Source organism: Pelodiscus sinensis, chromosome 23, assembly GCF_052426305.1.
Source record: "Pelodiscus sinensis isolate ZL-2025 chromosome 23, ASM5242630v1, whole genome shotgun sequence".
NCBI classification, from domain to species: Eukaryota; Metazoa; Chordata; order Testudines; family Trionychidae; genus Pelodiscus; species Pelodiscus sinensis.
This window is the reverse complement of record NC_143074.1, coordinates 2,078,155-2,093,593: the sequence shown is the minus strand read 5'-3', so window position 1 is coordinate 2,093,593 and position 15,439 is coordinate 2,078,155. Positions and strand designations below refer to the sequence as shown.

At 45.3% G+C, this 15,439-nt stretch overlaps 1 protein-coding gene across 1 annotated transcript in view; it reads left to right on the top strand.

Annotated features, from left to right (window-relative positions):
• Nucleotides 1–3,865: 3,865 nt before the first annotated feature.
• MAN1B1 (mannosidase alpha class 1B member 1) overlaps nucleotides 3,866–15,439 on the top strand; it is a 33,908-nt gene continuing 22,334 nt past the window's right edge. The window contains exons 1-5 of the mRNA XM_075905746.2: nucleotides 3,866–4,109; nucleotides 6,543–6,651; nucleotides 8,324–8,451; nucleotides 10,247–10,407; nucleotides 13,475–13,584. Coding sequence (XP_075761861.1) covers nucleotides 3,990–4,109; nucleotides 6,543–6,651; nucleotides 8,324–8,451; nucleotides 10,247–10,407; nucleotides 13,475–13,584 — 628 coding nt within the window. The 5' untranslated portion in view covers nucleotides 3,866–3,989. The remainder of the gene's footprint in view (nucleotides 4,110–6,542; nucleotides 6,652–8,323; nucleotides 8,452–10,246; nucleotides 10,408–13,474; nucleotides 13,585–15,439) is intronic.

Sequence of the window (15,439 nt, the reverse complement as noted above, 5' to 3'; positions counted from 1 at the left end):
CCAAAGTTTTTTTTTTTTTAACTACAGTTCTATAATAAAGATATTGCTATGATTTCTAGTAGGCTTTCATTGTTATTTCTTGCATGTGGGTAATACACTGGGTATTTTGTCCCTGAATATCATAGGCGTTACCATTTGTGCTGTGGAATACAAGCATAGTATTATCAATGATCTGTTTTAAAAGATATGGGCATAGCACACTTTATTACAAAATCTGACTGTATGGCATTAATCCAGAAATTGAGCACAATAGAGCTGAAGTTACATTATGTGGGATCAAGTATCAGAGGGGGAGCCGTGTTAGTCTGAATCTGCAAAAGCGGTGAGGAGTCCTATGGCACAGCCCTAGAGTGTAGAATATAGGCCAAGGATTTAGCAAGTAGGGAGACAGCATTATTTTCTGAGGTTACAACACAGTTTACTGGTTATGATCAAAGGTAGGATTTGTCCTATTGGATTGGACCACTCAGGATAAAATAGTACTTACTGAAGGCACCAACCCCATTCACATATTCTGTCAAACAGCTGATCGTCGGTGATGGTTTTCAGGCATTGACCTTCAAAGTAATGAGCTAGACCTAAAATGTAGCATTTTACCATAGCTACCAATTGACTGCTAGATGCTGGGACTGGACAGCAGGGGGTGAATCTCACAGTTCTGTTCACTTTATCTGAAGCAGCTGGCATTGGCCACTGTCAGAAGGCAGGATACTGGGCTACATGGTCCATTCTTATGTTCCTATTCTGCTTAGGGATGTGAACGGTTAACTGGTTCCCTGGGAGCAACTCCCCGTCTGTGGCTTTCCGGAGCTGGTGATAGCCCCAGCATAGAAACTGGGAGCCAGCAGCAGCCCCCGCCTGAGTGCAGGGGTTGGGAGCCAGCGCCAACGTGGAGGCCAGGAGCTGGCAGCCAGTCCCAACATGGGGGCTGGAAACGAGCCCGGCAGGCTGGGGCCTGTTTTAATCGGGCTGGAGCAGTCTCCCGCCTGGGATCCTGCTTAATGAGTTAACCAGTTAAACGTTAGGTCAACCTAACATTTAACTGGTTAACTGATTAATTGGGATTTTACATCTCTAATTTGGCTGCAATTCTGGTTTGGGGAAATATCTGAGTGTTCTTAAATCTAGACAGTGTTCTGAGGACCTGAGCAGCTACCATCTTCTGTAGAAAATAAAGCGGTCCTGTTACTGTAGCACCTAAGGGTTCGTCTACACAGCACTGTTCTGTCGGAATAACTGGCATTATTCCGAAATAACATAGTCTGCGTCTGTACTACAAGCTGTTATTTTGACATAATGTCAAAATAATGTAGAGCTGGAAGACTTCTTACTCTGCCTCCTGTAACCCTCATTTTACGAGAAGCAAGGGAAGTGGGAGGAGAGGGCTTTTTCTTGGACTTCCTGCTGTGTGGATGGTGCCAAAAGCTGAATTAAGCTGTTTCAAGTGAAGTGACACAATTGCCGTAGCTCAGGCTGCATAGCTGACTTGGGCTTTAGCCCTGCTGTGTAGATGTCCCCTATCAGGGTATGTCTACACTACAGCACTAATTCGAACTAACTTAATTTGAATTAGTTAATTCGAACTAAGCTAATTCGAATTAGTGCATCTAGACCTAAAAACTAGTTCGAATTAGCATTTTGCTAATTCGAACTAGCATGTCCACATTGAGTGGACCCTGAACCGAGGTTAAGGCTGGCCGGAAGCAGTGCCGGCAGGGCATCAGATTAGGACTTAGAGCGTGGAGATGCTGTCTCAGGCTAGCCAAGGGCTGTGCTTAAAGGGTCCCAACCCCCACTCCGGACAGACAGTTCTCAGGGGTTCCCCGCCTGCAAAGCAGTCCTGGCTTGGAGTGCCCTGAGTGCCCACACTCGGCACATCACAGCACTCAGCCATCAGCCCGGCTGTACTTGCCGCAGGCTGCCATCTGGGGGGTGTGTGTCAATCGGGGGTCTGCAGGAGAGCTTCCACCCCGAGGAGCCCGCAGAGCCACCCCAGTCCTCCCCATCGGGGGCTCGTACCCCATTCCTCTCTCACCTCCTTCCACTTACCCTTCCCTAGCCCCCCCTTCCTGATGTACAAAATAAAGGACACGTGTGTTCAAAAATAGAAACTCTCTTTATTGAACAAAACTCGGGGAGACTGGGAAAAGGAGGTGGGAGAGAGGAAGAGAGAGGGTGGGAAAGGGGAGGGCAACTAAAATGATCAGGGGTTTGGAACAGGTCCCTCACCCGCCAGATATGAAGAGAGGCTAAAGAGACTGGGACTTCTCAGCTTAGAAAAGAGGAGACTGAGGGGGGATATGATAGAGGTCTGTAAAAGCATGAGTGGTATGGAAAGGGTACATAAAGAAAAGTTCTTCATTAGTTCCCATAATAGAAGGACTAGAGGACACCGAATGAAATGAATGGGAGCAGGCTTCATACTAATAACAGAAAGTTCTTCTTCACAAAGCAAATAGTCAACCTGTGGAACTCCTTGCTGCAGGAGGCTGTGAAGGCTAGAACTATAACAGAGTTTAAAGAGAAGTTAGATAAAGTCATGGAGGTTGGGTCCATGGAGTGGTATTAGCCAGGGGGTAGAAATGGTGTTCCTGGCCTCTGTTTGTGAAAGGCTGGAGATGGATGGCATGAGACAAATGGCTTGGTCGTTGTTTCGCTCCATCCCCTCCAGGGTCCCTACTGTTGGCCACTGTCGGCAGACAGGCTACTGGACTAGATGGACCTTTGGTCTGACCCAGTACTGCCATTCTAAACTCAGGGCTCAGGGTCGGGGGGTCTCATTGGACCACTCTGATTTTCATGCAAACCTGCTCCTGGGTGGCCAGGCTGGCAGCTATCCTGCCCTAGACGGCCACTTTCCTGTGCCTAGTGCGGACGTCGTGGATGAGGTCCATGATGTCCGCACTAGACCATGTGGGCGCCCGCTTCTTGCAGACCCGTGCAGGCTCCCGGGACCTGGCAGCTTGGTCCCAGGAAGAGGTGGAGCGCTGGATGGCAGCGGGTGGCTGGTTCGTGCCGTGCCAGGTGCAGGGTCTGCTGGCTGGGTGCTGGCAGGCTTGCACCTGGCACGGGCACCATAGCCAACCCGGGGCCGGGAGGGGGGCAGACGAGTTTCCCTGGTGGTGCCCAGAGTGGCCACCAGGGAAAGCTGGGGAGGGCTAGCCTCCCACTAGTTCGAATCAAGTGGCCACACAGCCCTTACTTCGAACTGCTTAATTCAAACTAGGCATTAGTCCTCGTAGAATGAGGTTTACCTAGTTCGAATTAAGCGCACCGCTCGTTCGAATTAAGTTCGAACTAGCGGTTTGCCTGTGTAGCGCCTATCAAAGTTAATTCGAACTAACGTCTGTTAGTTTGTAGTGTAGACATACCCTCAGAGACTAACAAATATCTAGATCATGAGTCTTGCGGACACAACCCACTTCTTCAGATCATTTTTTTAGTCACTGGTTTTTAAGTTCCCAGCATGGCTGCTGTCTGCTTGGGGACCCCTTCTGTGCGGCTGTCCTCATGGCACTGGACAGATGTGTCGGCGGCCCCAGCTGGGGGTGGAGACCCTAAGGCGTGCCTGGGTGGGGCTGCCCCTCAGCACTGGGAAGGGAGCCTGTGGGGATGGAGCAGCAACATCTACCAGCCTGGGCCCCTCCTTTCTCTGGGGGGTCCCCTCTCCCCAGGTTCCCCCCCTCTCCTGGATGCAGAAGTGGCTGATGAAGGGAGAGTGCCTTGGGGGAGGGGCTTAGCCAAGGCGGGGGCGGGGCGCCCCTGGGGGCTGCCCCTCCCGCAGGGAGCGCAGCGCGGCGCGAGGCCCGGCGTTGCTAAGGCACGCGAGGGCCCCGCTGTTGCTAGGGCCGCCATAGAGCGCCGCCCGCGCGCGGGGCTAGAGCGGCACCCGGAAGCGGCTCCGTGGCGGGATAATGGCGGTTGGCGCGGGCGGCCGCTGGCCGGGGGGAGCGGGGCGCGCGCCGGGCTGGGGCTGCTGAACCGCCGTGATGTACGCGGCGTCGCCGCCCCGGCGGGACTTCATCTCGGTGACGCTGAGCCCCGGGGAGGCGGCGGGGGCAGGCGGCTACAACAACAGCAAGGCCTGGCGGCGCCGCTCCTGCTGGCGGGTGAGGGGCGCGGCCCGGCAGCTGCGGAGCGGGGGGGCGGGCCCCCGGCGAGGTAGCCGCCCCGCCCCCAACGCGCTGCAGGCGGTGGGGGGCCTGCCCTCCTTGCCAGCGGTTATGGGGGGGCTGTCGGGGTGAAATTCCAGCTGGGGGGGCGAAGAAGAGGGAAGATCCCCCCCACATACACTGTTTAAGGGGGGGTGGCAGAGCCCCTTTGGGGGGGAGGGGCGCAGTGGGGGGGGGAGGTGTGTGTGTGTGTGTGTGTGTCTGTCCCTACCTACACCCCCGCTAATCAGTTAACAGGTTACATGTTGGGCTGTGTCTAGACTGGCCAGTTTTTCTGGAAAATCAGCCGCTTTTCTGGAAAAACTTGCCAGCTGTCTACACTGGCCGCTTGAATTTCCGCAAGACACTGACGCTCTCATGTAAGAAATCAGTGCTTCTTGCGGAAATACTATGCTGCTCCCGTTCGGACAAAAGTCCTTTTGCGCAAAACTTTTGCACAAAAGGGCCAGTGCAGACAGCTCAGATTTGTTTTCTGCAAAAAAGCCCTGATCGCGAAAATGGAGATCGGGGCTTTTTTGCAGAAAAGCACGTCTAGATTAGACATACCTAGTCCATACCCCCCACTGAAAGGGCACCCTGGATCATGAGTTTTCCGTTAAAAGCATTTTCGGAACAGAGCGTCTAGTTTGGCACGGACACTTGTCCGCAAAAGCACTTTTTGCGGAAAAGCGTCCGTGGCCAATCTAGATGCGCTTTTGCGCAAAAAAGCCCCGATCACCATTTTCGCGATCAGGGCTTTTTTGCGGAAAACAAATCTCAGCTGTCTACACTGGCCCTTTTGCGCAAAAGTTTTGCACAAAAGGGACTTTTGTCTGAATGGGAGCAGCATAGTATTTCTGCAAAAAGCACTGATTTCTTACAGTAGGAAGTCAGTGCTTTTGTGGAAATTCAAGTGGCCAGTGTAGACAGCTGGCAAGTTTTTCCAGAAAAGCGGCTGATTTTCCAGAAAAACTGGCCAGTCTAGACACAGCCTACTAGTTAACCAGTACCCAGGAGCAGCCCGCCAGTCCCATAGGGGTCAGGAGCCAGATATCCTGCGTATTGGGGGGTGAGACACACTGGGAGCAGGAGCCAGCTGCCCCATGTGTTGGATGCTGACTCTGCTGCAACTCTCCTCCCCCTTCTGTGCATAGTGGGGGGAAGATGGGGAGAGTGGCTTGGCATCTGCAGCTGGGAGTCCTGTGCTCAGGGTTTAACCCGTTAACTGATTAACCGGGATTTTACATCCCTACTCAGCTGCAGAGTCAGCAGTTTAGGGAATAACAGGAAACATATGTCTGTGCTGGTTGACAGAGTTGTGTGTTGATATGACAGTCTTCAGTGAAATGTTTGTGGCCTGTGATTGCTTGGGGCAATGTGGATTCGGCTGGTGTCTCAACTCTGGGAGGAGTGGAATGCAGGTTTGTGGGAAGTATGGTGGGGCAGAAGAGCATCTAGGAAATAGATGTGCCCAAATGCTGCTTTGCACAGTGAGGGAAGGATTTACCAGTGCAAAAAGTTAGCTGCAAGCTGTTACTTTGGTTTAAAAAAAAGTAGTGAAATGGCATGATTACTGGTTAGTATGGTGCAGGGGCACTAAAATATACAAGATCCAAAATGCTATCATTAATAAAAGTTTGTTTTTTACTGTATTCTGGCTTCTAATTTCATATTCTGATGCAAAACTAACCATCCTTAATTGTGAATAGACTTTTGGGTTTCTCATTTTCTTCTTAAATATGCTGTTGATTTACTGCGCTTTCCTAAAGGGGTGGGTGGGTGGGTGTGTGGGGGGGTGTTACATAACAAGTTCATAAAGAGTGATTGTTAAAGGTGCCGTGTCTTGCTTTTCCTATCTAGCATGAAATGCTTATTTTATTTTTAAGCTTGTTCCTTTGATGCATACGCTAACATCATTTTTTCACACACAGACACCTCCCCTCCCCCGCCCCCCGCTTTGCATGTTCCTCATGTATACCTTACTGGCCAGAAAGGAGGAGCCTCTTGGCTCTTTTCCAGATCAAAATCTGGGCAGATGCATAGATCAGCCAGTGAAAGGTTGCTGTAAAAATACGTGTACTGTAGCTGATGATCTATCCAGGAGATTTATCACTGTGCAGTTTCTCTAGTCTCTACAGACTGGCAGTGTGAGACCCTGATACTGTTCTCAAACCTAGCCTACCGTATGCTAGCATGCTGTGTTGCTGCTTTCCATATTATGACAAAGTAACTGATGGATTTTTCGAAAAAGGAAACAGGGTGAAAACTACACATAAATTGTTTTCATGTTTCTTGCTCTGAAAGAACTTCTATGGGTTTGTGACAGCAATGGGTTGGCTTTCTACTTGTCATGCGAAAGATTCTTTCTTTTATGTATTTTCTTTCTTGAAGAAATGGAAGCAGCTATCTCGACTACAGCGGAGTGTAATTCTCTTCCTGTTTGCCTTCTTGGCAGTCTGTGGAGTCATTTCATATACAAACGTGGGGGAACAGTGGAAAAGTACGTCTTTTATGCAGTTCAAGGTTGCCTTAATAAATGTCATAAATGGTTAAAAGATTGCATGTTATTTTTTATAACACTTTTTCTGGCAGATGTTGAGCACCTTGTAAAATGTATTTTATTCAACAATTTAGTTTAATGTGACATAAGTTTTATTGGAAAAAGTTAAAAAACAACGAATAGTCTAGCAGCTCCTGAAAGACTAACAAAACATGTAGATGATATCATGAGCTTTTGTGGGCATAACCCACTTCTTCAGATGAATGGAATTATTAAAGGTCCAGTTCTAAAAATAAATTGGAGATGGGGGGGGGTGGAGGGAAAAGAGGTGGAAAAAGTCAGTATGTTCATGCTACATGAAGCTGATAGAGAAGGTGCAAGTTGTTCTTTTAAAAAAAAAAAAAAAAAAAGCAATGGATACTTAAGTCATTAGGATGTGGAAGGTAGTGTGCTTGCCAGGTAATGTCTTTATTCATACCTTTGTGATGGGTCCCAAACCTGTAAATGAAGTTTAAGTTTTATTGCAACTGTTCAGGTAGAAATTATCCTATCATCCCTTTTTAAAAAAAATTGAATTCAAGTTGGTTCCTTTTGGTTCTTTGTCCTCAATAAGAACAGCCATACTAGGTCAAACCAAAGGTCCATCTAGCCCAATATCCTGCCTGCTGACTGTATCCAATACAGATGCCCCAGAGGAAGGGAATACAATAGGTAATCATCCCGTGATCCCTTTCCTGTCATCCATTTCTAGTATCCGAAGTAACATTTTGTCTTGGCTTTTAAGGAGTTTAGAGGCTGAAAACATCCACAGTACAGAGTTTTAAAAAATAAAAGAAAAACAGCCTTAACCTGAAGACTTTAAGGCTGCGTCTAGACTGGCAAGCTTTTCCGCAAAAGCAATTGCTTTTGCGGAAAAACTTGCCAGCTGTCTACACTGGCCACTTAAATTTGCGCAAGAACACCGACGATCTAATGTATAATCGTCAGTGTTCTTGCGCAAATACAATGACTTTCCCGCTTGGGGAAAAAGCCCTCTTGCTCAAATGCTTTTGCGCAAGAGGGCCAGTGAAGATAACTGAGAACCGCTTTGCGCAAAAAAGCCCCGATGGCAAAAATGGTGATCGGGGCTTTCTTGCGCAAAACCGCGTCTAGATTGGCACGGATGCTTTTCCGCAAAAAGTGCTTTTGTGCAAAAGCGTCCGTGCCAATCTAGATGCTCTTTTCCGCAAATGCTTTTAACAGAAAAACTTTTCCGTTAAAAGCATTTGCGAAAAATCATGCCAGTCTAGACGCAGCCTAAGAGGGTAAGATAAACAATCATCTCTCCATTGGAATTATAAAGGCTTGTACCGGTCTCCAAAAAACGCTTAGAGTTCAAGTTTCTTCTACAATGTCTTTTTACAGCATTAAATAAAAAAAAAACCTCTCATTATTATGAACCTTGTAATTTAACACACTCAGTTAGACCTTTAAGATCTGTGTGCTTCTGTAGCATTTTTTTTTGGGGGGGGAGGCAAAGATATCACTACGCCTATAAGGATAAGTGAACACCTTTGTGTTTGTCTACATTTGATGGCGGTGGGGGGAAGATTTATTTTTCCAGCTAGCATCTACTGTTAATTCTTTATGCCAGGTAGTTTAATTTGTACTGAATGTATTTTTTTATATATAGGTTTAACAAACAAATCATCAGAAGATCAGAAGACAGAACCAGAAATCCCTGGATTGAAACCAGCAAATCCAGCTGTTTTACCAGCACCCCAGAAAGCAGATACCAACTACCCAGAGCTTACACCTCAGGTATTGCGAGGGAAAATGTTCTTCTTAAGCCTACCAAATAGGGTTTGTGAAAGCTGCAAGTAGCATTTAGTTTCAACAGCTGTAATGGAAAAAAATGATGGCCTGTTATAAAAACTAATTTTCTAAGGGTGGAGAACTTCACTCTCTAGAAGGGTTTTGGTTCCAGTTAGTATTTTTGGCTTTTGTCTGTATCCATAGATTTAAAGAGAGAAGAATTGCTTTGATGTCTGAGAACTCTCTTAGCTGATTAGCTCCTTCAGACTGAGCTGTTGAATAGAGCACTAATACAGTATATAGTGAAAGCATTTGGGAGGTAGGGTAGGATATTTTTGGAATTCTCAGGTGACATTACATGGGCTTTGTTTAAATGTGATCTTAAGTGTTCAGTATGTGTTTCCTGTCAAAGTTAGACAGGACTCACAGATTTGTCAGACCGCTCTGTTTATTCAGCAAAGCTGCTCTGCTAAATTAACCCAGAAAATGTGAGTACCATACAAGGTTCAAACCCCTTGATTTATACAGTCAAAAGAAAGCCAGGTTAACAGGATTAAAAGGAGGGGCAAAACTTCACATGATTAGTGTGAGACTTAGTCAAGTATCTTCATTTCAACATCAAGCACACAGCAATCTCCGGTCCATATCTCCCTGGTTATTTTAATTGCTTTCTGCTTAACACTTAATGTTCCTTTTCCTGTTAACTCAGGCCCACCTGGTTAGCACATTGATCTGCATACCTACAAACAACATTAACATACTTTTCTTCTTCCTGTTCAGAGACAAACAGTATTCCTTCAACTTATTCAATTATTACAGCACAATTCATCTTTCTCTTACATTATAATTCTTTCTACTTTCACATTCCTAAACCACTGGTGTGCTGATACGTCTGGCCCAGGCATATCACCATTGCCTACTCCCATTCAGGAATATATGTTCTAATCTGCTATGGAGCACTCCAAATCTTAGTGCTGGAAATGTGAAAGATCTAGGCTCTGTGTATATAGTTGAATATAAGGCAGAGTATAGTCAGCATCTCTGGTAAATTACAACAGCTTCCCAAAATAAGTGTAAATAGTAATAAATCTAGAAGCTCTGTAATAGAGATTTTCTGCAGGTGCGTGAAAGTTACTTATTTTATAGAACTACATTTAGAGGGTCAAAACTGGTTTCCAAAAATTCATTGGGAGAGTAATAGGAAAAAGGAACTCTGTTTAAAGAGTGTGTTTGTGTCTGCACACATTCTCCTGTTCACACAATTGCTTCAGGGAATTTAGGGTTCTTTTTTTTTTTTAAATGAAAAATATCTCAAGTGGTGCTTTATTTTAATTTGTATAAAATAATGCATGATATTGGATCAATTCTGCATTGTATAAATTCTTAACACATCTTTGTTATAACGAGTGTCAGTTATTTCACCCTCTCATAAATGTATGTGTATAATAAGTTCATTTCTTTTTCCACATTTTTGACAGTGCCCTGTGTTATATACATATTTGGTAATGATACTAGTAGTTTGATTATAACTTATCTTCACTGATAACTGTTACCTAAGGAGCTATGTACAATTTTACAAGAGGTAAAAAATTCAAATGTGATTTCCTTCCTCCTCTGCCTTTCTGATTGAGATGAAACGTTGCATGCTGTGACCTGTAGTGCCCTGGACTACATTTCTGTATTAAAAATGAGGGTGTCCTTAGGTTGTGTTGTACAACTTTAGACTGCTTTTGGTTTGGACATTGGCCACCCAACCAGTAGGTCATACGCATGTAGATTTACTTTTGCCATTTTTTCTTAGAAACATCCAAAGCTGCTTCATGTCCGACGTGGCCCTCCTAATCTGCAGATTAGGCCACCACGGAGAGATGTGAGGGTAAAGGCCCAAAATGTTGCTGGTAAGGCTGAAGAAGTACCCAGCCAGGCTGATAAAGAAGAGAAAACAGAAAAGTCCATTATTAGGTAGGTAGAAATGTTTCCAACAAGTTACAATTTGCTGGAGCAATCTTACAGGTGTTTTTTTTTTTTATTCTCAGATTCTATTTGGAATAAGACGAATGTACAAATTTGTGAGATTTTCAGTGTCTGCCTAGAAAGTTGCTTTTCTTATGTGTCTTTGGCTTTGTGTTTGCTAGATTGATTTGCTTGGTGTTTGTTGCCCAAAGGCTCTCTTCAGGATTTGAGGCCCCATTAGACTAAGCACTGTACAAATGCACAGGTAGATACAATCCTTTACCTGAAAAGTCTGTAGGATTCTTTCACTCTTACCAACGAGACGTTAATACAGTAGCACAGTCATCATTATCTTAATCCTGATGCCTCAGTGCGGGGAATGGGGAAGGGCCTCCAGCCTAAGGATGTTAAGCAATGGGGCTCTTGTACGTTTCAAAGGAGGAATGCAGAACTCAGTGTGCAGCCCTGGGCCAATGGGAAGTCCTGCTCCGGGCTGCCTGCAGCATGCCAGCTTTGAAATTTACAAGAGTCCCCAGCAGGGGCTCTTGTGTATTTCAAAGTAGCAGCACAGCATGTAGCCTGGGATCAGCTGGAGACTCCCCTGCTGCTCCTGGGCTCCGCGTGGAATTTCAGCGGAATCTGGGATCAGCTGGGGGCCACACAGCTGATCCCAGGCTCAGCTGTGCGGCGCTGCCGCTTTGAAGTACCCCCTCTTTTCCCCCCTTTGCTGCCTTTATCTGATAGAAGCAGCAAGGGGGGGAATCGACTAGTCGACTGACTATCCGATAAGCATTCCTACTCCAGCCCAGTGGAAGAAAGGGGGGGGGGGGCTACTACCATCCCACTCCTCCTTTAATTAGTTAACCAGTTAAACGATATGTTTAACCAGTTAACCAATTAAATGGGGTTTTACATTCCTAGCTTACTCTAGACATAATTTCCCAAAATTTTTCTCACCCTTGCTGCCACTGGTGTAGCTCAGTTGGTAATAGCAGTAGCACTTGGCTACACTACTGTCCTAGCCATCACATCATTCAAATCAGGTGTCTCAAAATCAGTTTACCTTAGGGTCTCAAATCCTCTTAGTGGCTAGCGGGCATCCCCTTTGGCAGGGCTCTGGGAGGGTGGGGAGTCTCCACGTGTTTTCCCCCCGCACTCATCTCCTGGGCCCTTCTGCAGACCCTGGGCAATTAAAAACCTGCCATGGGGCTCCCACCACCACAGTTGGCATGGCAGCAGGGCTAGAATGGCTTCCTGCTGCTAGCTCCATGCTGCTGCCAGCATGTCCCAGTGGACTGGGGGAGATGGGTGCAGAGCCAGTCATCAGTGATGCCAACTCTCTAGATTTGATCACAAGCCTCCTGATAATTGGAGCATTTTTTTTTCTGAGACGCACCAGCCACGTTATTAGAATTAAGCCAGATCTGGAAACTTGACTACCTGGGGCCTCATGCACCACTGTCAACTGTGATCACTCTGACTTAGCAGATTATGTTTGTTTGTTGATGGAGGATATTCGTACAGAATCCCAGCCTTCTTCCTTTTAATAATAATAATAATAATAAAAAGACTTTAGGTCTCATGGTTTGAAAGCTTGCAGTTGGCAATACAATACATGCAAGTTGATAGTGTGTCCCCCCTGTGTCCGGGAGCCCAGACAGATACGAGGATCTTACAAAAGACATGAAACTGAGTCTTCACACTGATATCCCCATGTCCTTGTGCTGGGATGCCCCTTCCTTCCTGCTAACATCCATTCCCTTAAACTGGAATCTTCTCCACCTCCCACTAACATCCGCATCCTGGTGCTGAGATCATCTTCCCCTATCTGGGGTAAATGAAAGCAAAACCCACTGGTCCTGTCCCGCTGGCTGCAGAAGCACATCAGCTCAGGTAGCTCCCTGTGGTCAGTGTGGGTCACATCATGGCAGAGGCAGCCAGCAAAGCTTCCTGTACTGAGCAGCATGTTCTCTGGCCTGGACTGTGTGGGCTCTGGGGACCCGAGAGTTGCGGGGATTTGTGTGCAAGGGTAAGTCCCTGCATCCGTGTCTCCCGCCCCGCCCCCCGGGGTCTCAGGACCAGTAGCCGCATGGGCCTGATTAAATAACTTTTTGGCAGGCCAGATTGGGAAAGTGCTCAGGGTATAGATGGCGCTCAGGCCAGGAGTTTGAGAACCTGATCTGGACTCTCTCATAGTGGTTGTAGAATCTTATCTACCGAGGAGCTTCCATCACTGCTACCTGGTATAGCAGCACTGTTGGCAGCAATGGCGGGAAATCGGGGAAGACAACTTTATTGTAGTGCTGCAGTATATTAGTAACTATGTCAGTATTAGTGCAGTAACATACAAACTTTGTGGGGCCTATAAACAGTGCTCTTCTGGGGATAATAAGTTTGTAGTGAATTGAGTTATTGTACAAAGATGTTGTCAAAGTTACTAGCCTTAAACAGGAGCCATTCTTGATGTTGGTCCTATTTATAAGGTTTTACCTTCAGGACTCTCACTATATAATTATTTTCCAAACTGATTTATTCTGTCACTGTGGTGAGGAAAGCATGTGAATTTCTCAGTAACCTAAGTACTTTATATTGCTGCTATCCTGTGTTCAGTATTGAATTATGAATGGTCATTTGCATGGTACTGTTTTAATCAGGTGTGACTATTTTGTGCAATAATTTCAAACCTGAAAGACAGCACCTGTAATTCAAATGCAGTAACTTTTCGCTCATTTTGTGTTTTGTACATTTGATTTTCCTTTAAGAAATTCCATTACAGCAGCACTAATTTCATGGAGTCAGAAAAGCCTTGCCAGTTGCCATACATTCTTAATTCAGTTCTATATAAGGTTCATTACCATTTGTCTGGAAGAAATCACATCAAATAAAGATTAATGAGCCAATAAGTTGACCTTTTCCTATTTTGTGCTATGATCAAAATGTAATTTAGTTTCCTGTTCATGCTATTGTGAAAATATAAAATAAACAATGTTTAAGAGTAGAGAAGAGGATAATTCATTTTCACTCTTGTCTCAATTTAAATCTAGTTAAATATCATTGAAATACCTTGTACTTGCAGCTGGAGAGGAGCAGTGATAGAACCTGATCAAAGCACTGAACCTCCTTCCAGTAAAATAAAGGAACCAGAAAAACCTTCATATGTGGAAGTGGAAGACCAGAAAGAACCAGGTAGTAGGCTAGAGACCACTATCTTTCTCATTACTGACCGGGAGATGTAGATGTTTCTATCTCCTGATTCACGTTCACAGTCACATTTATGCCATCTCTTTAATTAAATGTGCTCTTTTTAGCTGAGGTAGAGTTGCTTCCTGTGGGGAAGAACTGAATGAAAAGAGATTATTCATATGCAGTGTCTAAGTACTGCAGCATCCTTAATCTGCTATGACAATCTAGTGGTGCATGTTGTTTCAAGTATCGAAGGGTAGCCATGTTAGCCTGTATCTCCAAAAGCGACAAGGAGTCCTGTGGCACCTTATAGATTAACAGATGTATTGGAGCATAAGCTTTTGTGGGCAAAGACCCACTTCATGAGATGCATGCATGACATGCATCTGACGAAGTGGGTCTTTGCCCACGAAAGCTTATGCTCCAATACATCTGTTAGTCTATAAGGTGCCACAAGACTCCTTGTTGTTTTTTCAAGGTTTCTATTGATTCACAAATAATGCTGAGAGCTGCCTTTATTTCTGCAACAGCATCACTCCCCGTAAAAGTAGACAGCAGTGGAAAGAGGATGGCTCTGCATTAGGGAGTGTTTTTTGAGAGACTCATGGATATTAGCTTCTCCTTTGCCATACCAGGAGAAGACAATAACCATGAGCCTCTCAAAAACATACTCTAGTGTAGGGTCATTGTGTTTCCGCTGTTGTCTACTCTGTGTTGGTGAACACTAGACACCTGCTCTCAACCACCTTCCTTGCTCTGCAAAATGTACATACTCTCCATTGGTGAAACATTTAATCCCTGCATATAAATATATTTTGCTCATTATTTTTTCCAGGTTTGCATGTCTTCATTCACTACCTTTGCCTTGTTTAAATGGACATTCACACCTATCTTTGGCCTCGCTTGCCTGATTTTTTTCCCTTCTTCCCTGATATTGAGAAATGGGGGTGTCACTGAAAATAGGCAATATGGCCCGATTTTTTTCTCTCTGCTCAACTTCCCAAGAGGAACAGCACCCTCCCTTGGAAGAATAACTGTTTAAAGAGATGTCTTGAAAAGGACAACTTTCTTTTTCAACGTATGTTCACTGGAACTTTGGAGACTGGTCCGGGGGAGGGAAGTGACTTCCTCCATTAATTTATCACATGCTGCTTCTGAGAGCTACTAGGAGTAGCATAGGTAGCTGCAGCAGTTGCTCTCAGTGCCGCAAAGAATCTGGGAATATGCTCTCTGATGAGCTTGTCAGAGGGAGTTCTTGTTTATTTCAAAGCCTAGGTTTTAGGTGTAATAGCACGCTGTGCATTGGCCTCCTGATGTCTGAGTGTCATTAATATATTGGGACTGGAACCACCACCTATAATTAAAGTTGCCAGACACGCACATAACAAAATCTTGTGTTCAGCTGTGTCTGTCTCAGGATGAATTTTTTTTTTTTTATTTTTAATTTCAGCAAAATAGTTTGATTTATTTTCAAAATCAAGGCTAGGAAAAATGTCCGTTTTGCTGATATTAAATTCTGGTGGCCTTGTCTTTGAAAAACTTTAGCACTCCCATGATTTAAAGCAGGGACTTGAAATTGGACAAGAGATGAATAATAAGAGATTCTGAAGAAAAAAATTATGATAATGTAATTAAAACTGTACCATAATGCATGCACACAAGCAGGGATGTAATAGTATAGTCAATTAACCATTTAACCGATCAGCAATTATAGGTTAATGCTATAGACTACATGCATTTTCCCCCTCCCCCCTTGCCATTACATTTTTTAGCAGGCTGGCCAGCAGCCTGGCTCAGTCCTGGCTTGCACTGAGTCCAACACCTACCCCCACTGCGGCTCTGCATTCAAAGTGTATTA